Source organism: Cheilinus undulatus, linkage group 11 (assembly GCF_018320785.1).
Source record: "Cheilinus undulatus linkage group 11, ASM1832078v1, whole genome shotgun sequence".
In the NCBI taxonomy this organism is placed as follows: domain Eukaryota; kingdom Metazoa; phylum Chordata; class Actinopteri; order Labriformes; family Labridae; genus Cheilinus; species Cheilinus undulatus.
In genome coordinates this window covers 48,814,419-48,838,856 of record NC_054875.1, presented here as the reverse complement: position 1 = coordinate 48,838,856, position 24,438 = coordinate 48,814,419, and the positions used below count along the sequence as shown (strand labels likewise).

Sequence of the window (24,438 nt, the reverse complement as noted above, 5' to 3'; positions counted from 1 at the left end):
AATCCATCATTCATTGTTTTACTGCCCCAGTTCCAAAAAAGTTGGGGCACTGTGAAAAATCTCATAAACCCAGATTTTATTCACAACAGAACATAAACAACATGTCAGATGTTGAAGTTGAGAAATTTCACCAGTTCATTAAAATATTAGCTCATTTTGAATTTGATGACAGCTGGAGTTTAGGGAGAGGAATGTTGTCTCATTCTTGTCTGATGGAGGACTCTAGCTGCTGGATTTCTCCTTTTCTGATGCTCAAAATGTTTTCCGTTGGTGAAAGGTCTGGACTGAGGGCAGACCAGTTCAGGACCCGGACTCTTCTCCTGTGAAGCCATGCTGTTGTGATGGATGTGGTATGTGGTTTAGCATGGTCTTGCTGAAATAGTCAAGGCCTTCCCTGACAGAGACGTTGTCTGGATGAGAGCATACGTTGCTCTAAAAGCTCTCTCTACTTTCCAGCATTGATAGTTCCTTTTCAGATGTTAGAGCTGCCCACGCCATAGGCACTGATGCAACCTCATACCATCAGAGATGCAGGCTTTAGACCTGAGCCAGGAGAACAAGCTGGATCCTCTCTATCCTCTTTAAGCCTGATTGATGCTTCTGCGTCACGTCTATCACGTAGGTACGCCGTCGACAAGACCCCGTTGTTGACCATTCAAAGTTCTGCATCTAGGGGGTGTGGCTGTGCGTGTGTGTGGTTTCAAATCCGAATCCTTGTTTATCTTCCGGTCATGGCGACCGAGGTGGAGCGGGTGTGTTTGGAGTTGGAGCTCATCGATATTGACGAACAAATTCTTTTGTTGCAAATGTTGAAGCGCAGGCGACAGGGAAGACGCTTGTGGAGGTGGTCCGTACGACCACTAAACAAGTCAAGGCTGAGAACGGGTGAATTTACCACACTGGTTGGCCCACTGAGGGACCTGGATGAAGAAATTTTGGGCGGATCAATCACAGCCCCAGTATTTTTTGGAGGTGCATATCAGGCTACGGCGTAGGGGTCCGCGTCGACACAGAGGGCTACACGTAGCTCCGCCGTCAACACGACGCAGAAGCATAAATCAGGCTTAAGTCCACAGCGTCTGTGGTTTCCTCTGACCACAGAACAGTTTTCCATGTTTCCTCAGTCCATGTTAAATGAGTTCTGGTCCAGAGAAGACGGCGGTGTTTCTGGATCCTGTGCAGTGTTCATTTTGACAGCACTTTTTAATTTAGTTTTAGTTATAGTCTTTAGCCAAAAATATCTTTAAGTTTTAGTCATAATTTAAGTTGTTTTAGTTTTAGTCTCGTTTTAGTTGACGAAATTTACAGTGAATTTAGTCGACCGATCGGATCTCTCCCCAACTTGCCCCGCCACCACGCAGCAAAAGCAGCTGTGATTGGATCTCCCCCGTATCTCATCCCACCTTTCCACACAGCCAAAGTAGCTGTGATTGGACATATGCCTACCTTGCCCCTACTTTCTACATGATGAAATTAGGTCTGATTGGATAAAGTCTCTGTCAAACATTTTCGTCTCGTTTTTATTAGTTGACTAAAATGTCAATTAATTTCGTTTTAGTTTTTGTCTATGTTCGCTTGTTTTTATTAGTTACTGTCTCATTTTCAACAGTCAACAAAATTAACACTGATCCTGTTCACATATGGCTTCTTCTCTCCATGATCCAGCTTTAACTGTCATTGGTGGATGGCACGACCAACTGTGTTGACAGACAATGATTTCCTGAGCCCATGCAGGGATTTCAGTACAGAATCATGTCTGTTTTTAATGCAGTGGCCCCTGAGGGCCCCTTCAGCCTTGTCTCTTGCTCTCAGAGATTTCTCCAGACTCTCTGAATCTGTTGATGATATTATGGACTGTAGATGGAGGAGATTCAAAGTCTTCACTGTTTGACATTGAGGAACATTTTTCTGAAATTGTTCCACAATTTTCAGACTCAGTTTTCAACAGATTGGTGAACCTCTGCCAATCTTAAATTCTAAGAGACTCTACCTCTCTAAAATGTTCCTTTTATACCCAGTCATGTAACTGATCTGTTGATAATTAACCTAATTAGTTGTAAAATCCTCTTCCAGCTGATTTTCATTAGTACCAATTACTTTTCCAGTCTTTTGTTGCCCCCGTCCCCACTTATTTTGAGATGTTTTGCTACCATCAAATTCAAAACAAGGAAATATTTTTCATAAAATGTTAAAATGTCTCAGTTTCAAATATGGGTTTATGAAAACCATTGACTTCTGTTTCCATTTTCATTTTACACAGTGTCCCAACTTTTTTGGAAATGGAGTTGTAGTAGGGTTGTAAAGATTTCTGGTGCGTTTTATAAATAGTGATTAATCTCATTCTTTACTGTCCCTTTCAACCCACTTTGATTCATCCAAGTCAGCATCTCCCTGCAGCCCCTGTGATGTACATTAGGTAATATTGGGTGCCATTAATTGTGATTAACTACAGTAATTTTAAGATTAATCACAGTAAAAATATCATTTGACAGCCCTAGTCTAAAAGGCTCTTCCTGCATGAAGACATTTTAGAGCATTGAAAACTCGTTTTCATGGCTGAGAGTCATTTTAGACGTATAGCGTATATTTAATTCTCTCCTATAATGATTTTATCTTGAGGCCTGTTGGAGCAGCAGCCTACCTCATGGTTAAACACAGACTCAGGCCTGTCTGCAGCTGCCAATCACTCATTTAATTTTCTAAATGTTCTTCAGAGACTTCAAACCCACCTAAGGGTGATTTTTGTTTATTGAGCTGTGTTATTTAAGAGAAAACATGTATTTTTCCATGAAGCCGTCATGTCCTGTGTGTAGTATGTAGAGCAGGGCGGGGCGGCTGATTACAGGCTCCTCTCACAGCCTGTCATTAGCGGGTTAAAGCCTCCATACTTCACAGAAACAGCACGCTGGAAACTCACAGACACGTGTGGATGTAAAGTCTGAGGATCTGAAACGCTGCTGCTGGGAGTTTAAGTTTCAGTCTCTATTAATAGATCAGACCAGTTCTGGACCTCTTAAGTACCCGTTCTAATGTCCACTCTGTTTCTGTTTCATTATTCCTGAAATCAGACTGAATCCAGCCACAGACTGTGAGTGAGTGTGATGGTTTCTGCAGGTTTGACTGAGACCAGGAAGCTTAGACAGGAGGAACGAGAAGTACTGTGGTGGATCCAAGGGTAGGGCGATTTTTTGTTCAGCGTGATTAAAAGAAATCTTAAAGCAAAGAAGAAACATGAGGAATTATGACACTGATCCACAACTGGCGGCCCGAGGGCCAAATCAGGCCCCCCAAAGCTTTTTGTCCAGCCCCCAGAAGATCATTAAATCCAGAAAAGGAGGAAAAGAAGATGTTCTGCTTTTAGGAGTGTCCTTTGACTTCAAATGTCTGCAGCTGTTAAATCCATCCAAAAAAATGACTATTGAAATAGTTTTAGAATGATCTGAATTTGACCTGTTTTTACAGAAATTCACTCGTCATTCATAATTAAATATATTTTTAAAAATGGGTTAAGACTGGCAGAAATGTGTCAAAAATGGCCTAAGTGATGAAAAGGGGTTAAAAAGTGGCAAAATGGGTTGTGGAGAGACATAAAAGGGCAAAAATGTGCAGGAAAAGAGGTTAAAATGTGGTAAAAAAAAAAATTGGTAAAAGACAGAAAAAGGGCAAAAAGTGAAAAAATGAGTTATTAGTGGCAAAATGGTGCAAAAAAGTAATGAAAAAGGGTTAAAAAGTGGCAAAATAGATACTAGAGTGGCACAAAGGGGCAAAAATGTGCAGGAAAATTGATTTAAAAGGGGTTAGAGAAAAGAAAAATTGTTTCAAAGAGGCAAAAAGCTATCAAAAATGAGTTAAAAGTGGCAAAAATATTGCAAAAACAGTCTGGCAAAGTAGTGAAAAGCGGTTAAAGAGTGGGACAAGGGAACAGTAATTGGCAGGAAAGTTGCAAAAATGGGTTAAAGAGTGTCAAAATGGACAAAAGTGGCAAAATGATCAAAAATATGTTGAGGGACAGAAAATGTTGCAGAAATGTCCAAATGAAGTAATGAAAGGGTTAAAAGTGTCAAAAATGAATGAATATTAGTGCTGAATCACAGTTGGGGAGGGCCCATTATTTGGGATTTTCAGGGGTCCAGACAATTCTGTGGGCCGGTCTGTCTCTTTGTGTCCTGCTGCATTATAGATAACAGGGATAGATCTCACTGTAATACCTAAAAACTTCCTGGTTTTTGAAATGAAATACAAATACTAATACAATCATATTTTAATCAGACCAAAATATTGGTTTAATTTTTGTGTATTTGAAAGTCCGGCCCCCAGAGTCTCTGTTGAGACTAAATCTGGCCCTTGTGCAGATGTGGTTGATGACCCCTGCCTTATGAGCTTGACCTCTGACCTCCATCTCATGAGTTCACCCTCAAGTAAAAATGGACTTCTGTGCATGTTGAAGACAAACCTTAAAGCGCTGTAGAGATGGTGTGATACAAGAATGACTGAAGGAAATATAACACCTCCAGTGTCAGATCTTTGGAGCACAGAGGCATAAAAATGCTTTATCTTTATGAATTACTTTGGCATGACATGTGTGAACCTTGTGATGTGAAACCACTGAATAGCTGTCAAACTGGAGCTATTACCAGGTTATCATGAGCCATCCTGAGGTTTACAGATGTCAGACAGTGAAAGTACCATGGTGGATCCATGGATGCAGTCGCCACTGCTACCCAGCGAACCAACCACAAGGCAAGGCCAATCACAGGCTTCTGCATAGTAACAGTTTTCTAGACTGCAGACGTTTATTGTGAAGAATGCTGGTTTAACTCAGCTTTAGCAGGCATCATGTTTACAGCTGCTTCTCTGACCTTGTGTAACACCGCAGCCCGCTTCTTTGACTCATCATGGACTTAAACGAGTGCGACATGACTCAAACACTGTAATATGAGTTGCTGCAGCTCAAAAAGAACTGTCTTACAGGTGTTAAACTTAACCAAAGACACAAATGTTCTGTAAGTTGTCTGGCTGATCTTTAGTCCTAGTGGAAACACGATGACTGGGTTGGATGTCACAAATCCCTCTGCTACGCTAACGGTAGCATCTTTGCCTCCTATGTGCACACGTACGTTTAAATCAGTGATGATGACGTGGCTGAATTTACCTGTGGCAGTACTGACATCATCTAATAGAAGCTTTTTGACTGACTTACTCTGTAATCTGTGTTTCTGTCAGCAGACTGCACTCCACAGACTCCTGAGTATTTCCATGTTGACGCGCCAGCCTAGTCTTAAAGGAAATTAATGGTTGAGTAGCGCCATGTCAGACTAGTGCTACTATAAAGACAGGAAAAGCTGCACCATTCAAAACAGACTACTCTTTAAATACACTAAAAGCAACTCAGTCTGGAAAGGAAACAGGTCATTATTAGATTAGTTACTGTAGGTTCAGCTGCAGGAGGAAAATACACAGTCAGCCTCCGCCATCATCGTTATATTTTATATTTCAGTCAGGAACACTCTCATCATACATTTGACCATTCATGACAATGTGTGCAGAACACCATAAAATTAGTTCAAAAGAATTGAATCCATAGATGCATGCATTTCAGTTTGAGGATGCAACAAGCTTTATGCTATAAAAGAGGAGGCCGGGGTGGAGGAGGGGAAACTTTATGCTATAAAGGAGGAGGCTGGGGTGGAGGAGGGGAAGCTTTATGCTATAAAAGAGGAGGCTGGGGTGGAGGAGGGGAAACTTTATGCTATAAAAGAGGAGGCTGGGGTGGAGGACGTGGTGCTTCATGCTATAAAGGAGGATGCTGGGGTGGAGGAGGGGAAGCTTTATGCTATAAAAGAGGAGGCTGGGGTGGAGGACGTGGTGCTTTATGCTATAAAGGAGGATGCTGGGGTGGAGGAGGGGAAGCTTTATGCTATAAAGGAGGATGCTGGGGTGGAGGAGGGGAAGCTTTATGCTATAAAAGAGGAGGCTGGGGTGGAGGACGTGGTGCTTTATGCTATAAAGGAGGAGGCTGGGGTGGAGGAGGGGAAACTTTATGCTATAAAGGAGGAGGCTGGGGTGGAGGAGGGGAAACTTTATGCTATAAAGGAAGAGGCTGGGGTGGAGGAGGTGGAGCTGCACCAGGAGCAGCAGTGTGATGCATCAGCTTTAATGCAAGCAGGGATTAGTGAGAAGTATGTCATATTTATATACACTGCTGTTTTTTAGAGGAAGAGCTGTGATTGGATGTGGGAGCTGGAAGGTGATAATTGAGATCAGCTGGCCATCAGCTGATCATTGCGGGGCGTATGACTACCATGTCTTGCATGAACTAATGCTGAGATTAATTTCTGCAAAAATCTTACTTAATAACTATGGTTTCATTAATGTAACAATTTCAAAAACTTTTTCATAATAATGGATAAAATATATGACTTCTAATCAATTTTAAATTTCCCATCTTCAGTGTCTCTTCACCTCCTTGGGGGTCCCAACCCTCACTTTGGGAACCACTGTCCTAGACTTTCCTGGATTAGGAAGTGGGCATAACTGATGGACTTTCTCTGTTTTTGATGTTTGTGGAGCAGCTCTCTATTTCCAGGAATTATTTGTGGATTGCATGTTTCTGGTTATTTCTATCACACATTTTTAGTACAAAACTGATCCAAGAGAGGATGCAGGGGTCCAGGAACTGTGTGTGTCAGTATGATTCATCTGACTTTAAGGGTTAAATCTCAACAACACGGCAGCATCGTTCACACAAAGTTCAGCTGTTATTTTTCATCAACAGTCCTCACAAGAATAGAAGTTCAACAGTGTGTTTGTTCAGGAGAGAGATCATTATTAACTGTGAAGGAAGATCCTGAAGGCACGACACACAGCTACACACACACCAACACAACAACACAGCTACACAGTATCAGGACAGATTGGTGCATGGTGAGCAGACAGACGACCTGCTGGTGACGTTTAATGAAAAACAAGACTGAGACATAGAGACACAATAACAGACACCGTCACTAAAGCACCATCACACAGGGCCAGTTCCACCTGTGGACCTCTGATCCTTCATTATTTAACCCCTGATGTCACGCTGCATTAGTCTGTGATGGACTGGAGTTTACTGACATTTCTGAAAGAGACCATGGAGGTGCTGCCTTCAAGAGTTTACAACAGATCACACGTGCCAACGTTTGTTTCTTTATCTCCATTTCTTAAACATTTTTAGATCCATAGCACTCTTTAACCAATTCAGTTTTTGCTACCTATAACTTATTAATGGCATTTTTTGCAACCTTTAACCCAGTTTGATTTATTTATTGAAGGTTTATTTGTTAGGGACAGATACAGTATACATAGACAACTGAGAACAGGCATCCCATGCAAGTATCATTGTAGCGCCTGCTAATTCGCAGCACCCGTCCCTAGAAGAGCCTTTTTTTTTGCCATTTTTTAAACCGCTTTTCACCATTTTTTGTAGCCAACTATGCCTTTTCTGTTCTTAATCCATATTATTTGCCATTCTTAAATTTTTGCCTCTTTAAATTCATTTTGCCACTATTTTTACAGCAACATTTCTTGCCACTTTTTAACAGCTTTTCGCCATATTTTACAGCCAATTTTTGCCCCTTTAAACCAGTTTCTGCTGCTCTTGACCATTTTTCACCAATGATTTCCCCCACTTTTTGCCACCTATCATTTATTTCTTGACACTTTTCCATTTTTACAGCCAGTTTTGCCTCGTTTTCCTTTCTAAATCAATGTTTACTGCCTTATTCAACTATCTGCCTCTTGTTACACATTTTTGCTACTCTTTAACCACTTTTAACCCCTGATTTCCACCAATTCAACTCACACAGGACAAAAAACAGAGCTGTATTAACTGGTTAATAACACATTACCAAACATTCTGAGGTAACACTAATCCTGTGCGAAAAGAACATCCATTGTTTGCCACTTTTTAACTGTTTTTACAGCCATTTTGCTACATTTTTTTCTTTCTCAACCAATATTTGCTGCCTTATTCAGTGTTTTGCAACTTTTAACTCATTTTCACTGCTCTTTAACAGATTTTCATCACTTATTTATGACATTTTTTGCAACCTTTCACCCGTTTTTTGCCACTTTTTAACAGCTTTTCATTTTTTTACAGCCATTTTGCCACTTTTCTATTTCTCAACCAATATCTGCGGCCTTTTTCAATTTTTGGCCTCTTTTTACTGATTTTCACTGCTCTTTAACCACTTTTCATCACTTCTTTACGACATTTGTCCCACCCTTTAACCCTTTTTTGCCACTTTTTAACCACTTCTCAACATTTTTTGTAGCCAATTTTTCCTCCTTTTCTTTTCTTAATCCATATTTGCTGCCATTCTCAAATTTTTGCCTCTTTAAATTCTTTTTTTTTTTGCCACTTTTTTACCATTTTTTGCCACTTTTTTTGACATTGTTGTAATTGCTTTAAACAATTTTTTGGAACCCAAATTTGGCCGTTTTGCTCTCAAACCACAGTTGCTGCGATGCTTAATTTCTGCCACTTTTAAATAATTTTTGCCATTTTTTATTTTTATCCCATGTTTGCTGCCTTATTCAATATTTTGCCTCTTTAAACCCATTTTTACCCCTCTTTAACCTCTTTTCACCAACGATTTCCACCAATTTTTTCCACTTATAATCTTTTTTTTTTTTTGCCATTTTTCAACTGCTTTTCACCATTCTATTAACAGCCAATTTAGCTGCTTTTTCCTTTCTGAACCAACATTTGCTGCCTTATTCAGTATTTTGCAACTTTTAACCCATTTTCACTGCTCTTTAACCACTTTTCATCACTTATGTACGACATTTTTTGCAATCTTTAACCCATTTTTACCACTTTTTAACAGCTTTTCACCATTTTTGTAGTCAATTTTGGCTCCTTTTCTTATCTTAATCCGTATTTGCTGCCATTCTCAAATTTTTGCCTCTTTGAATTCACTTTTGCCCCTTCTTGCCACTTTGAACCCATTTTGAAATCTTTGTTTTTGTAACCAAATCTGCCCCTTTCCCTCTCTTAACCCATGATTGCTGCCATGCTTAATGTCTGCCACTTTAACCTATTTTTGCCACTTTTCAACAGCTTTTTTTAAACATTATTTACAGCATATTGTGCCACTTTTTCCTTTCCCAACCAATATTTGCTGCCCTATTCAATTGTCTGCCTCTTTTCACACATTTTTGCCAGTCTTTAACCACTTTTAACACTTTCATTTCCACCAATTCGATTCACACAGGACACAAAACACAGCTGTATTTTAAAATGATGTCACATTACCAGGGGTTCTGAGGTAACACTAATTCTGTGTGAATAGAACATCATTTTCAGACAGGAGGACACACTTCAATGTAAAATAAAGAAGAAGAAGGATGTGGTCATGCTTCAGCCTCGCATCCATGAACACAGACTCTCTCTGCTGTTTATGATAAAAGAAGGAGGTCAGACCCCCCCAGACCCCCCCAGACCCCCCCCCCCCACACACACACACACACACATCTTCCACACACGACTCCACACCCTGACACAGGCAGCGGTCGGCTCATTAGCTTACATTTCATCACTTTCATCAGCGTGTGGCTGATTGGCTGTGATTGGTTGGTTTGTTAGTTGGTCGGCGGGAGCAACCCCGTGGCCCTGTCTCCCCCGTAACCCTCCCCAGCCCCCATCCTTCCCTCTGAAAAACACCCCCACCCCTCCTTTTTTATCACTCCTCAAATCTAAGAAGCGAAGCTGACGCTCGGACCGGTCTCCTGCCGCCGGGTTTCTCTGCTCCGCTGTAGCCTCTGCAGGCCATCAGCGCCATGAATAAGAACATCATCTACACCCTCACATCGCCCCTCCCCCCACCTTCAACCAGCCTCCATCCCCCTCAGCTCTGACCTTAAATAACCCCACAGCAGACAGAGAGACAGATTTGGTTTCAGTGTTTTACATGTGTTCGTATAAATCAGCTTTATCCTCCTCTGCAAATAAACTTTATGCTCCACTTCAGTGTGTGTTTGGTGTGTGTGTTTGGTGTGTGTTTTTACGTGCTTTTGTGTGGTGTGTGTGTTTTGTGTGTGTTTTTATGTGCTTTTGTGTGGTGTGTGTGTGTCAGCCTGCAGGCAGCCTCTGGCCACATGATGAACAGTTTCCTCAGAGCGAAGAAACAAAGAAATAAAACAGAGAGATGTTTCCTCCTGTTCTTTACTGCCCATCCTGCATGTCTTTACGTTCATCACTGATCGATCAATCGCTGTATAAATCTGATCAGAGTTTGCATGAGTGATGATTCAGCTGTTGGTCTGCTCAGTTTTTATAGACTTCAGTTTTTGCTTGTCTGCTGTTTGTTGCTGACGTGAACCATTTAAATTCAAATCTCCAAACTTTATTCTCTGGGTGAGAGAAAGATCCAGACTGTTGTTAAATTTACTGAAGTCTCTGCACTGAATGATCAAACTGATCCTCAGTCAGGAGCATTTCCACTGATGGTACCGGCTCAGCTCAGTTCTCTGTTGGTGCTTTATTTCCCATTAAAGACCAGAACCACTTCAGGACCCGGCTCTTCATAAGTGCTGGTACTCTCCTTAAACACCTGCTGTCACAGAACTAGAACCACACCTGTGTCTGGAAGGCCCAGTCACTGGTTAATCAGTACTCCTGGCTGTCATTACACCATGAAGACAAAAGAACACTCCAACCAAATTATTTTTTAACAACCAGTTTTGCTACTTTTTCCTTTCTTTAATCTATATTTGCTGCCTTATTTATCACTTATTTAAGACTTTTTTGCTACCTAAAACCCATTTTTGCCACCTTTTTAACCGCTTTTCACCATTCTTAATGTCCAATTTTGCCTCTTTTTCCTTTCTTATTCCATATTTGCCACCTGATTCACATTTTTGCCTCTTTAATTCAATTTTGCCACTATTACATTTTTTTTCACTTATTTTGCCAATTTTTGCCATTTTGCCAGTTTTCTCTTTACCCGCACTTGCTGCCTGACTCAATTTCTGACACTTTAAACCCATGTTTGCCCATTTTTGCTTATATTTGCCTATATTTGTTGCCTTATTCAATTATTTGCCTATTTAAACCCACTTTTGCTACTCTTTAACCACTTTTCACCATGTATTTCCACCAATTTTTGCCTCTTATAATTCTTTTTTTTGCCACTTTTTAACAGCTTTTCACCATTTTCATGGCCAATATTGCCACTTTTTCCTTTCTAAACCAACCTTTCCCTTCTTATTTAATCATTTGCCCCTTTAAACCCTCCTCTGCTGTTCCTTAACCACTTTTCACTACTTATTTCTGCCAGTTTTTGCCATCTTAGCTCATTTTGGCCAAATTTGGCTGTAAATTTGCAATTATTTCATTGTTTTACACTTGTGCACATCACGGCTTAGGCTATGAGAAAAATGGGTTTCTATTGTGGAAATGCTGTTTTGTCTTACAGCATAAATAAATAAATAACATTCCCTTTTCTGTTGCTTTGGTAAGAGTGGTTATTGTTGGGGTTTAAAATAAAACACGGCTATCACAGATTAACTCTACAATGGATCATGTTTCCCTGACCTCCATGGACCCCCCATGTAGCTGGGCCCCAAAAGCTCTACCCTTCACCCCCCCTTATGGGCAGCCTTGCATTTCAGTATCACCTCAGCACACTTGGAGTCTGGCCAGATGTCATACTAAAAAAAAACAGGTAAAAGGTGTGGTCGCATTAATCCCTAATGAAAAATCAAAGAACCCAGCAGAGTCGGGGTGAGGCCAGCTGGCAGCACACTGTAGAAATCCCAGTCCTGATTCTGATGTGGTCTGAGCTTATTCCTGACGCTCGGGCTGAAACTCACCGTGTGGATGCAAGGCAGCTCCTTGTTGAGTAACCATGGTAACGAGAGCTTCCCCTCCCCTCGGTAACAGGAGCGTATCCTCTCTCTCATGGCCAGGTTGATGTCATGGAGGGTGAACAGGCACAGGACGGTCTCTCTGGGGGGATTCGAGCGATTCTTCTGACCCTGAAAACACAAAAAAACACACAAAGAGAGTCAGAGAGGCGTCGGTTTAAAAGCCCCAGAGAGGCTGCAGCGGAACCCGGAGCAAGGCAGCGGTACTAGGAAAGAGGATGAATATTCATGTCATGTTTGTAGATACATTAGAGAAGATAAAGAAGGGAAAACAAACAATGAAGACCAAGAAAAATAGACAGAAAATTGACGGATTACAGAAGAAATGGGAGGAGAAAACAAAAAAGAGAGAGAGGGGAGAGTAGAGGGGGCAAAAATCTCAACAAAAACTTAAAAACATAAAGAATTACTGTATAAAAAATGAAAGGAAATTGGCTCGTATCTCACCTGTGAGAAGACGACAAACAGGACGTCGTCGTCCTCTGACAGGCCGAGCGCCTGGGCCAGCCTCCGCCCCGGTTTCTGTTTATAGGCGGCCTGGACCAGCCGATACTCCACGCCGTCTTTGGTGCAGCCCAGAGGAAACTCCACGTACGAGTAGAACTCGGTGTCGTTGGAACACATCCGAACGATCTTGGAGGTGAAGAACTTCTCCCCGCCAGCGTCCATCTGCGTCAGCTGGGTGTCGAGCTGCAGAGTCAGGAAGTAGACGTACGTCCGGCTGGAGAATCCGTACACATAGTAGATGTCGAAGGCCGGGTAGAGGGACAACGTGTCGGATGGGATTTTGATCTGTGAGGACACAAACTCATCCTGGTAGACCAGGGAGAACATGTTCACGCTCTCCTCGTCGGCCACAAGCTTCCTGCTGGACAGCGTCGGGAAATACTCCGACTTTCCATCGATGGCGGCGCCGATGAACAGACGACTGCCACCTTTTACCGGCTTCTTTCTCTTTGGATCGGCAGACCAGTCGTCTTCACGCACAACCACGCCTGGAGGAGGGGAGACAAGATCATGACATGACTTTAACAGCCACATAAGGAACTTCTCACTCTCACAGATGGGTTCCTGCAGATAACGGCATATCTACTGTGGTGAAATCTAAGTGGTGAAAAGTGGCAAAAACGGCTTGAAGAAGCAATAAAAATAAGTTAAAGGTGGCAAAAATGGTCAAAAAGCAGCAAAAATGGGTGAAAGGGGAAAAAATGGGGAGAAAAGGTGAAGAAAAATGGTCAGAAAGTAGCAAAAATGGGTGAGAGGTGACAAAAAAATGAGTTTCAGGTGGCAAAAAATGGTCCAAAAGTGGCAAAACATGGCAAAAAAAAGAGTGAAAAGTGACTAAAATGGGCAACATGCAGTCAAGATTGGCAAAAAGGCGCAAGAAAAATAGGTAACAAGTGGTTTGTAATGGCAAAAGGTGGCTTAAATGGGAAAAATGTGGGACAAATTGGTGAAAAAGGGCAAAAATGAGCAAAAAAATGGCAAAAAGAAGAGGCAAATATTTGGGACAATGGGAAACAAGTGGTATTTCATGGCAAAAAGTAGCTTATTTGAACAAAAAGTGGCAAAAATGGGAAAAAAGGGCAAAAATGGAATTAAAGTGGCAAAAAGAAGTTGCAAAAATGGATCAAAAATAGGATAGAAGGGGTATTTAATAGCAAAAGAGTGACAAAAATTGTGAAAATCGCAAAAAATTTACCCTTTTCAAGGATTTCTGGGGGAAAAATATTACAATTAAGACATAAAAGAGCCACATGCAGCTCTTAAGCCACACGTTGAGTATCACTGCTGTAAAATATTCTGTCATTTGCATTGAATATTTAGATAAATCAGAAAAATATGGTTTGCATAATAATTTGGAACACGGTGTAAAGGGGGGTCGTCATGTAGACCCCGGTAGCATCCATGATGAAACTCGGATGTTTGTTAAGTTTTTAATGGAGCACTGAAGTAAAATCTGGATTTCCAGTTTTATAAATCAACAAATATGACTTATCAATGACATCAGCTCATGGCCCAGGTAGATCTAATCCTCCCTCTTTAATCCCAGGAACTGTCCAGCTGATCTGATGTCCCGGGACAGCCCTGGGGCCGTTTCGGAGTCATTAGCTAAATCCTAACACTGATATCTATCAGAGGGAGATTTCTGTCTCAACAGAACGGTGAGACGCAATCGTCTCAGAGTGATGTGTCAGCCTCAGTTTGAGAGGACGGCTCTGATGTGGGGACAAAGTCTAGCCGTCAATCTTCCTGACACTCTTCATTCACGTTTGGCTCTAACTAAAAGCTACGGCAGCAGATTTAGCATAAAAACCTGCAAACATTTTGACACCCTGACACATGATTGATGCCTGCAGGTTGAAAAGCTTCTGCAGCTCGTCGTGAGCAAAGTGGAGAGGAACGCCGCGCCTCTGTGTTCTTTTTTATTTAGCATCACATTTACTAAACGTTGATGTGATTTCAGCAGAATCTCAGCTGAAAGTCTTTGAATACGGACCGACAGAAGAGCAGCAGGACGTTCTGATCACTCTGTGTTTACAGTCAGAAATATTAGTGCTTAGAGGAGAGGAGAGGAGTGAACACAGATGTGGAGGTTAACAACAGTTCAGGGACTTTTCTGTTTAGGACAGTGTGCAGGAGTTTTCCTGCAGCTTTTATTTGATTAATTCCTCTGTGCTACACCCGTCTGATGACATAGATGTTTATTAAAGCTTCAGATGGTTTTGATAATCAGTAAAACTCCTTTTAAAACACGGGGCATCACAAAGAATGGGATATTTTCCTCAGTCTGAACCCAGACTGGCTCCTTTTTACTTTATGGATGGCTCTGCCTTTATTGACAGAGACTGGACGGCGGATGAAGTCAGAAACTGGGATGAGAGAGCTGGGAACAACATGCGGGAGAGGAGCCACAAGCTGGACTTGAACCGGGTGCAACCTAACCTTGAGGCCACTGTTACTCAACCTAAGAGGCAATCTGTTCAAAAATACTTTTGCAAGAGCCACAATCTAAGTGGTAAAATATGGCAAAAAAGGGTTAAAGTGACAATAACAATCATTTAAAGGTGGCAAAAATGGCTACAGAGCAACAAAATGGGTAATAAGTGGCACAAAGAGGGTGAAAAGTGGCTAAAATGGGGGGAAAGTGGCAAGAAAAGGGTAGGATGTGGCAAAAATGGGTGGGAAGTAGGGCAATTTTCAAATTGCAGGAGGCGCAATATATCTTTAACTTTTTAATATTTCAATTTGCAATACGAGTCAACATCACCATCATTAGATGTTTGTCAAAACTGTCTCTTCTCCATGCTTGGTGTGATACACACAGGCGCAAAGGTTGAGTCAACTTTTAGACATTCTAACTGGCTTCAGGTGTGATTTCTAGATTGCAGCACCCGTTACTGCCACAGGTGAGTTTAAATGAGCGTCACATGCTGGAAATAAAATGATTTACCCACAGTTTTAAAAGGGTGCCAACAATTTTGTCCAGCCCATTTTTTGAGTTTTGTGTAAAATTATGTCAATTTTGTCTTTTTCATTCTGATTATTTGTGTTGTTCCAATGCACACAAAGGAAATAAACATGTGTTTACCAAAAACATTTGTGATTACAACAATTCCTGGGAGAAATGGTGTATTTTCTGGAAAAATTCCAGGGGTGCCAATACTTTCGTCCATGACTGTAAGGCTGCATTTGAAGCGCATTTCCTCAAAAATCCCCAGTCCTCCACCTCAGCTGACTCAGCAGAGATACTTTCCATCTCTGCAGTTACTGCAGTACAAACATGGGCATCTCCTGCATCAAGGTTTCACTGGTGGCCTCTGTTTTTCTTAATGTGGTCCCACCAGCAGCCCTCATCAGCCTGACATGCCTTTCCATGAAGAATACCACGGGTAGCATCTGATCATTCGGACACCTCTAACTGCAAAAATAGACGTGATAAGGGTGCATTTGTTTGTATAATATGACAAAATAACATTCTCTTAATAACACAGTTGTTAGACCTTGTAAAGCTGCTTGCACTTCTGCACAGAAGTAAGTAGGAAATGTGGCAGCAGGACCAGGAACTGGCATAAAAATGGCACTGCTGAGTAGCCTTTAGGTGAGAACAGCAGAGCAACATGGACTCTTTACTGCACATACAATTTTTTGGCAAAGCTCCACATATAATCTAAAATTATTAGTCTCATCTTGATTCTGAACGACATGTGTGAGTCTATTTGGTTGGATCTTGGGCGTAGACCAGTACAGCATAGCTACATCTGACTCAGATGTAGAAACCAGAAACCTGTCCTCCTTTCCTTCCTCTGCAGGAGAATCTGGTCCCAGCTTACCTGCCATCCCATCAGCCTCTCTGGCTCCAGACAGGTAGTGTTCTTTGCGGTGATGAGGCTCTCCCAGTTTGAAGAGATCTTCCAGTCTGAGGAACTGACAGACGCCCTGCCAGATAGAGCCACACGCCACCAGTCTGTTCCCAGTATAATCCACCAGTAGGAGCTTATTGACGTTATCAGAGGACTCCAGTCTGAGAGAGAGAGAGAGAGAGAGAGAGGTTGAGGTTGGTGGGACTCCAACCACACACGCTGTTATGGTTCTAGTAAAAATCCCACCAAAGGTGGGACGGGTGCACCAGACCAACCTGTGAGCGCAGGCCCTGACGCTGGGCGGCGGGTAACACTTGGCGTTGTCCTCCACTGGCCCGGTCATGTGACTCCTCAGCTCCGTCAGATTGGCCGACAGCTTCAGCACCCTGTTGACGGCGCCGACGAACACCTCGCCCGTCCTCCTGTGGACGGTCAGGTGGGTGAGGGAGGTGTCGAAGGCCCGGTACACCGCCCTGCCCGCCGCCGCTGCCGAGGGAGGGGGAGGAACAGCCGGGGCAGAGAAGAGGGGGGAGGAGAGGAGGAGGAGGGAGAGGAGGAGGAAGAGGAGGACAGGTGAGGGAGAGGAGAAGGAGGGGAGCATGGTGGAGAAAGAGAGGAGGAGGAGGAGAGGATGGAGGGATGGAGGAGGAAAGGAGGGGAGGAGGAGGAGAGAAGAGCTGGCTGCAGGTCTGAGGGCGAGTCAGCTTCACTGTGACATGACTGTGGAGAGAGAGAGAAAGAGAGAGAGTTAGGACTGCACAGACTGAAAACACCTACAGAAGCCTGTTAGGGACATTTTAAAGGCTGTTTACACCAGTGATCTTAAACTGGGTCAGCTTCAGGACTCAGTCTGATCTCTTCATGAAGAAATAAAGAAGTCTGACCTCAGATGGTACAATCAGGACAAAACAGAGAAATAAAACAAACTTTTGACACAATTGTGACTTGGAAAACATTCACGACCCCCTGAAAACAACTTTGTGGCCCACCTTTGAGCCATGACCCAGCAGTTGAGAACCACTAATGTACACTATGAGTAAGTGGATGGTACTGTCACCTTCCTCAGTAACACCTTCACTCCTGTAGACCACAACATGTTTAAGATGACAAACTAAGAAATCAGAAAATAAAGTGGACTTTTCAAGGCTCTGCTGATGTTATGGTTCAACCTGTGACCATGTTAACTGGTGCTCTTCGTGAAGGTTCTACAGCACGGTTCTTTAAGTAATTTCACATTAATTTTCTCCGTAGTAGATCTGATTATTCGCCATGATGTTAGAAATATCTGAGGTAGCTTTACCACGAACTAAATGAGGGTGAAACAACAAAGTACTACAGTACCCACAATCCTTAAGTGTCACAGCTATGTCTTTAATTGGTGGGGTCTCCAATCTGGACTAGAGTTCACCTAAAGGCATGTGGGAGACTCCATGGTCAAGAGGAAAAAAGTTCTTTGGTCTGATGAGACCAGAATGGAGCCAAACACTGACATCACCACAAACACACCATCCCCACCGTGGAGCACAGTGGTGGCAGCATCATGCTGTCGGCATGCTTCTCAGCAGCATCATGTTGTGGGGATGCTTCTCAGCAGCATGATACTGTGGGGATGCTTCTCAGCAGCATCATGTTGTGGGGATGCTTCTCAGCAGTAAAATGTAGGAGAATCCTAGAGGACAATGGAAATGGTTTAAAGACAAGAAGGCGGTCGTTTCCTCACTTGGTGGGCGGGCTCTAAAAGCTATGTATGTGAAGTCACAACCATCGCAGATAGACCAGGCTGATGTGAGCCCACAGGTTCAGCTTTGTGTTGTTAAAATCAGGTTCAGATAAATTCAGGAAATTTGATTTGTGGTCAGATATCATCATCCACAGACTAGGAAACAGTGTGGATTTCTGTCGAGTCCAAATATCTCTGATTTAAGCAGATACTAGTCTGTTTTCCTCCTGTTTTCGACCACTCCACACAGAACAGACTTCTGTATTTGGCACCCCGGAGCACGGGCATAGCAAAACCCCTATTGTTGTGTGCAGCTCTACCTTTTTGAGACAGATAGATTGGTACCCCTACAGAAGGGTGCAGAAAAGTGGGATGGTATGGGTCAGTTTTTTGGGACCCTTTCCAACTTTTGCTCGATGTACTGAACTGAACCGGACCGCTCAGTGGAAGCGACTTATTTGTGGCTGGACTTGAAAAGGACTGTTCACATCTGATTGCTGTGCAACCTGACAGAGCTTGAGCAGTTTAGCAAAGAAGAATGGAGTAAAGTTTCAGAGCCCAAATTTGTAAGCGAGACAGTGAACTCCTCACAAGCTGCAGAGATGCACGCTACAGCAGCTTCTCTGAATCCTTTTTCGTTTGGCTTATTTGTGCACAGGCATTTTGTCAGGATTCCTTGCCATCTTGCTTGATTTGTTCCTTGTCAGGGTTTGACTGTTTCGTGCATGCATGTCCAATATGAACCAGTCCAGAGAGGGAACATCCACTGGTTTAGGAGCTCCTCCCAGGAAGCATCCTTAAATAAAAGCCTGGTAAAAGGCAAACAGAGCTGCTCTGAAGTCTGATCTGTTTGTCCTTCTGATGGCTCACCTGCAGGCCGATGAGCAGCTTTAACCCTGATTTTATTTACAAGACGTCTCTAACTCACAGCAGCAGCGAGTATCGATCTGTTTCTGTCTGTCTTCTCTCTCATAAAGCTTCAGCAGCTCCTCCAACACCGAGCTGGATGGAAACTTCCCTGTGCTGCTGGCAGACATTGCTACTCCATTTATGTTTGACTGACACACACACAAACACACACAAACACACTCGCTATCTCTCAGCGTTTCCCTATAAACCCTCGGAAACGTCAGTCCACATCAGAACCCGCTTCAGTCTGCAGTCACGCTGGGAACGAGACAAAATGGAGGCTTTTCTCCTGCAGCAGAAGAGCGTTTTAGCTGGCTGGCTGCAGAGTTTTGCATTAAAAGTCTGTGTGAGCTCTCAGCGTGGGCGTCCCTCTGGGAGTTGAACCCTCAACTGTTGCAGCGCTTCATATGATGCTGCTGCTGCTCAGCGTGGACGCACGAATCAATAAGAGAGAATATGAGAAAGTGGAGAAAACGCCGATCAGTTCCTCCTCCATCAAAGCCACATTCATTTTCATTCCTCGTCTCTCTTCGACGTTTTTTCCCTTCTGAGATTTCTTGGACGGATCGGCGAGCAGGAACGCCGTGGTCCAAGTTTTCCACCATCAGACCACCTGTTTTTATTCTAAAGCTGTTCGTCTGACGCTGCCAAACTGAGCCGAGCGCTGACATGTTCCTTCATTACAAACACTCCTCTTTATTCTGGCACAGCCACACAAACAGCAGCTTTCTGCAGGCACCCATCTCTGCAGAAACATTTACCCTCAAACTCATGCCCAGTACCCTCAAATACAGCAGTCAAATCAGTTCCTACAGATCTGTTAGCCTGCTGGATCTCTCTACCTCCAGTTAGAATCACCTCTGTCCAGGTGAGGTCTGTCCAGGGCACGGTGGAGGAACTGAGACTTAGTCTGCTCCCTTCATCATAGTTAACCCTCAGGCATCACATCACATTTTTGTCCATTTGGGCAAAATTTTCCTCTTTCTCTGCTCACCATTCTGTCTGTTAGTGCATATGGTCTCAATTTTTGTAACAAAGTTTCTTTCTTGGCAAATTTTCAAATTCAATTTTCAATTAGGTCAGGGAACACTGTGAAACAAATTTACTACCCTTTAAAGTCATTAAGGACAAAAACGTCTACTTCCAAAAATGGCAATAAAAATAGTATACATTCACATTTTTTCTGCTTTTTTGGTCAAATCTTTTGATCAACTTCAGTCCTGATCACAACAATCAAATATTGATTAATTTTCAGGATTTTAACCCTTTAAAAGCCAGTTTGATTTCAGGATGGTAATAATTTTTTCTTAAAAAAAAAAAACACACAAAACAGTCATTATTTTCCAGAAAACTAATGTTGGGGGTGTGGGGTGTGTGTTTATGTCAAACATTAGCCAAAATACTGACTTTGATGCATTATTAGTTTTTGTGTAGCATCTGATTTTAAATTTACTTCCCTTTTGAGTCACTTGTGGACTAAAACGTCCCATTGACTCCCATTCAAACCACATTTTTAAATCTCATAGCTATAGCATGATATCATCATGGAAGTGGACGTTTTTATCCTTAATGACTTGAAAGGGTAGTAAATTTTAAATCGGATGCTACACAAAAACTAATAATGCATCAAAGTCAATATTTTGGCTAATCTCTGGCGTGTTTAAGCTGGATTTAGAAATAATGCCCCAGCCAGGGATCCTGTTTGCGCATGTGTTTTGCAGCGTGTGTGTGTAGCGTGTTCAACAATAGTGTGTAAACTGTAAATCTGCCATCAGAGATGAATGAAGTATGACTTCACTTAAAAACACCAAAAGAATGCACCATGCATGTCTGCAACACTCTCTGTGATAGTCTGTGTTTATGTCACTGTGGATGTTCATCCAACGGAGAAATAACTAACATACTGCACATCAAAGCTCTCTCCTGATTGGTCGGTTCACGTGTCAGTCTCAGTGTGGTGTTGCTGCGTGTGTGCTTTGCTCCATTTGGAAAGTGAGCATACGCGAGGTCATGTGAGGTTTCTTCTTCTTTATCTTTTTAGCGGACCTCCTGAAGGTGAACCCCAACACCAGCCACCAGCTGCAGGGTTATATTCTACAAATAACAATACAGATAAGAACAGCCCTCCTCCTGTGTAAAATAACTATTTCCACTTCTCTTCACATATTTTTGACCTGGTGACGTTGCCATTGTAAATATACCCAACCACAAAGGGGCGCAGGGAAGAGGTCTGTATGTGAGAGGTCTCAGATAAAGCAGCTCCCACCAACGATGATCTCATGATTTATTTATCTACTTATAAAGAGATAACTTCAGTTATGAATTGGTGCTGTAAAAAGATTGATAGTGATGTCTGCATAAAGATTGCATCCAACAATCTAATATTGATTAAACATTAAATCTAAGGCCAAGAATCTGCTTGACCTTCAGTACCTGAAACAAAGAAGAAGGAATCAAACTCCATCCAGTAAACATTTAAATGAGTCTGATGGGTTTTTTTTTTTTTGATGGATCTGGATGTGACGCTGTAATTTCAGGAAACTTAATTATGAGAAAACCACGATGAGGTAGCTTAATTATCAGGCACAAGTAAGGTCACTTTATTTATTCTCTGAAACTGAGACTCATCAGCTGAGCGGCACCACTGGTTGGTGATGTGATGCAGACGTGGAGAGGCTGCAGATGAACGGACCTCTTGGGATCTATAAATTTGTCTGAATCTGACCCAGCGGGCTGACGGGATGGGGAGGGGGTCGTGCTGCGTCACTCCTGGGCTGTCAGGATGTTCAGTGATTCCTGCTACGGTGGGATTCTCTGTCATCACTCTGATTTTGTCACTTTAGTTAGGAAACGCTGTGATTCACGTGCTTGTGGAGGCCACAGAGCTACAAAAGAGAGGGGAGGTGTTTAATTTCCCTAGAGCAGGGGTTCTCAACCCTTTCAGCCGGCGACCCCCAAAATAAAGGTGTCAGAGACCGGGGACCCCCACTGGACCTGAAGGTGGTTGAAAACAGTCATGCACATTCTAGAGTAGTAATGTGCAGACAAGGCCACCCACTGGCGGGGGGGTGGGGGCCGCAAATCATGGTCCATTGTAAAGTTAAGCTGTGGTGTTTTATACAATTACGGCTCTTATCAAATGAACAAATATCTTTTTAATTCATTTGTGCAGTAAGTAGCTCTCTTAAAAACGTCAGTCCTTTTGTTTAAAACAGACTTAAAATACATTAAAAATAGCCAAAATTAGTAAATAATGGCAAAAAATGTTGGGAAAGGTGGTGAAATTGGAGTTTAACAGTAGCAGAAATGGGTTAGAAGTGCCAAAAATTGGATGAAAGTGGCAAAAAAAAACCCACAAAAGGGAAAATTGGTTAACCCTTTACCTTCTGAGTCTAAAAATGGCGATTTGGACATATTTTGTTATTCTGGCTGTAAAATAGTCAGGAAATGCCCTAAGTCTGAGAGCTTTGGTCCCTTTTCCCAGGAGTACTTGAACTTGACTTTTCAACATCTGGTTAATGATTATTGTACATTTTATGGAATTGTCAGCAGTTTAAAAGAAGAAAAACACAAAAACAGATTTGTTTTTCATGGCTTTTATGAGAAGAAATGTTGTTATTGCTCATGAAGTTTTGATTTGATATTTGAAATGTGAACCTATACATGTTTAGAACAATCAGCAGTCATTTTACGAGTCTAGGACTCTGGGTTTGCAAAAGATAACTATATACATAGGCAACAGTGCAAATAAAGGTGGAAAAATGCATTCTCAACATTCTCAGTAACACATTGTTATTACACATGACAGACACGCACAAATGCCACTATCTAACACTATTTATGAAAACAAAACACCACTCTCGCTCGCTCTCTCTTCCTTCACTCTCCTTTCTCACTCATCTTCTGCCAAAGATGCCGTTTTCACGGTGCTGTTCAACATTACCGTAATATATATATCACACATCATATATTGCCGGAAAGCACAGATTCTCAGCTCTCTGTCAGCGTTGGAATTTTTTAGATTGAGCAAACTTTCAAGGAGTTACAGTGTTGAGAATCCGTGTAGCGGTCTCACGATACTTCTGGTGTTTTGCTATGAATGCCCACGTCATTTGGTTGTGAGTACCGTAATGAACCATATATGTGTGCATGCCCACAATTCTCAGCTCTCCAACACTGTTGGAATTTTTCTGATCAGACAAACTTTGACAGAGTTACAGTAATAATACTTCGGACATATAAAACGCAGCGCCGGGTCAGTAGGTAAAGGGTTTAAGAGGCAAAAACGGGCGTATTAAGTCATGAAATGTTGCGTAAAAAGTGGCAAGATTTGGTTTAAAAGTGGTAAAAACCGGCAGGAAAAAAGTGGTGTAAAGGGTTTAAAACTGACAAAAAATGGGTTTTAAGTCGCAAAAATGTGTTAAATTTGGCTAAAATGGTGTAAAGTGGCAACAGTGTTAAATAAAAAATATTCCTAGTTTTTCAAGGCATCTGGAGACCCCCTCTCAGTGTCTCATGATCCCCAGTGGGGTCCTGATCCCAATGTTGAGAACCACAGCCCTAGAGATCAATAAACAATAATTCTATAATAAAAAGAGAAAACCAGAAGCTTCTGGGACGTAAGTCAAAAACATATTTTTATGAAAACTGGGCAGAGAATATTAAAGTTTGTTATTATAATTGAGCTTGTCAGAATAAAAACCTGATTCTTTGGTTGTTGAAATTTACATTTCAGTCATGTCTTGATGAAAAAGCTCATAATTCCTCTGCTTTTGTCTCGTTTTTTACAATCACATCTCTGTTATTAGACTGAAGTAGAAACAGACCCGTGGAGATGTCACCGTGGACCCTGGGGAGCCATGATGGACAGATTTCAACATTTCCTGACATCTCAAAGGCTCCAAACTGAATCCATTCATTAGAAATATTAAAACAGAGATTAATCAACAAAAGGAAGTTAAATGTTGAGTTTCAGCCCCGGAGCAAAGACGCCGATCAAACGCTGAGAGCAGGAAGGTGCCGCTCCAAAATCTGATGGCCTCTTTGAACTTGGACTAAAAAGTGACAGTTGACAAACAAGACGCCTCGTCTCGTTAATTACGGCGTCAGTGTTTTAGTGACTTTTAGCAAATTCTTGTTGACTTCAGACAGACGGAGTTAAAGACGAGGTCTCCGCTGCTTCATTAAAACATCTGAAGAAGAAGAAACGCTTTCAGGAGACGGCTGGTGGTTTGATGAAACACTGAAATAAATCCTCGGCAGGGCGACCGCTGCGCTCAGATTAACTCCTCACATGTGTCAAATACATACCAAGGAGGAGGAAGAGGAGGAGGAGGAAGAGGAGGAGGAGGAAGAGGCTCAAACATGGAGGACGACTGCTCCTCCATGAGGGGATAATAAAGTTGTTACTCCAGCGACAGAGAGGTACAGTAAGCTGAGTCCCACAATTAACCCTGCGCCTCACACACACAGAAGCACACACACATATTATGTTGAACACAAAGAGGCAGTGAAAGATCAGCACATTAGTTAATTAGC

At 42.3% G+C, this 24,438-nt stretch overlaps 1 protein-coding gene across 1 annotated transcript in view; it reads right to left on the bottom strand.

Moving 5' to 3' along the window:
• The window catches only part of plxna3 (plexin A3), a gene marked incomplete at its 5' end in the record, with an annotated part of 141,553 nt that extends 124,774 nt beyond the window's left edge, over positions 1 to 16,779 (bottom strand). Inside the window, 4 exons of the mRNA XM_041799065.1 lie at positions 11,854 to 12,018; positions 12,355 to 12,902; positions 16,242 to 16,432; positions 16,547 to 16,779. Coding sequence (XP_041654999.1) covers positions 11,854 to 12,018; positions 12,355 to 12,902; positions 16,242 to 16,432; positions 16,547 to 16,779 — 1,137 coding nt within the window. The remainder of the gene's footprint in view (positions 1 to 11,853; positions 12,019 to 12,354; positions 12,903 to 16,241; positions 16,433 to 16,546) is intronic.
• Between the last annotated feature and the right edge of the window lie 7,659 nt (positions 16,780 to 24,438).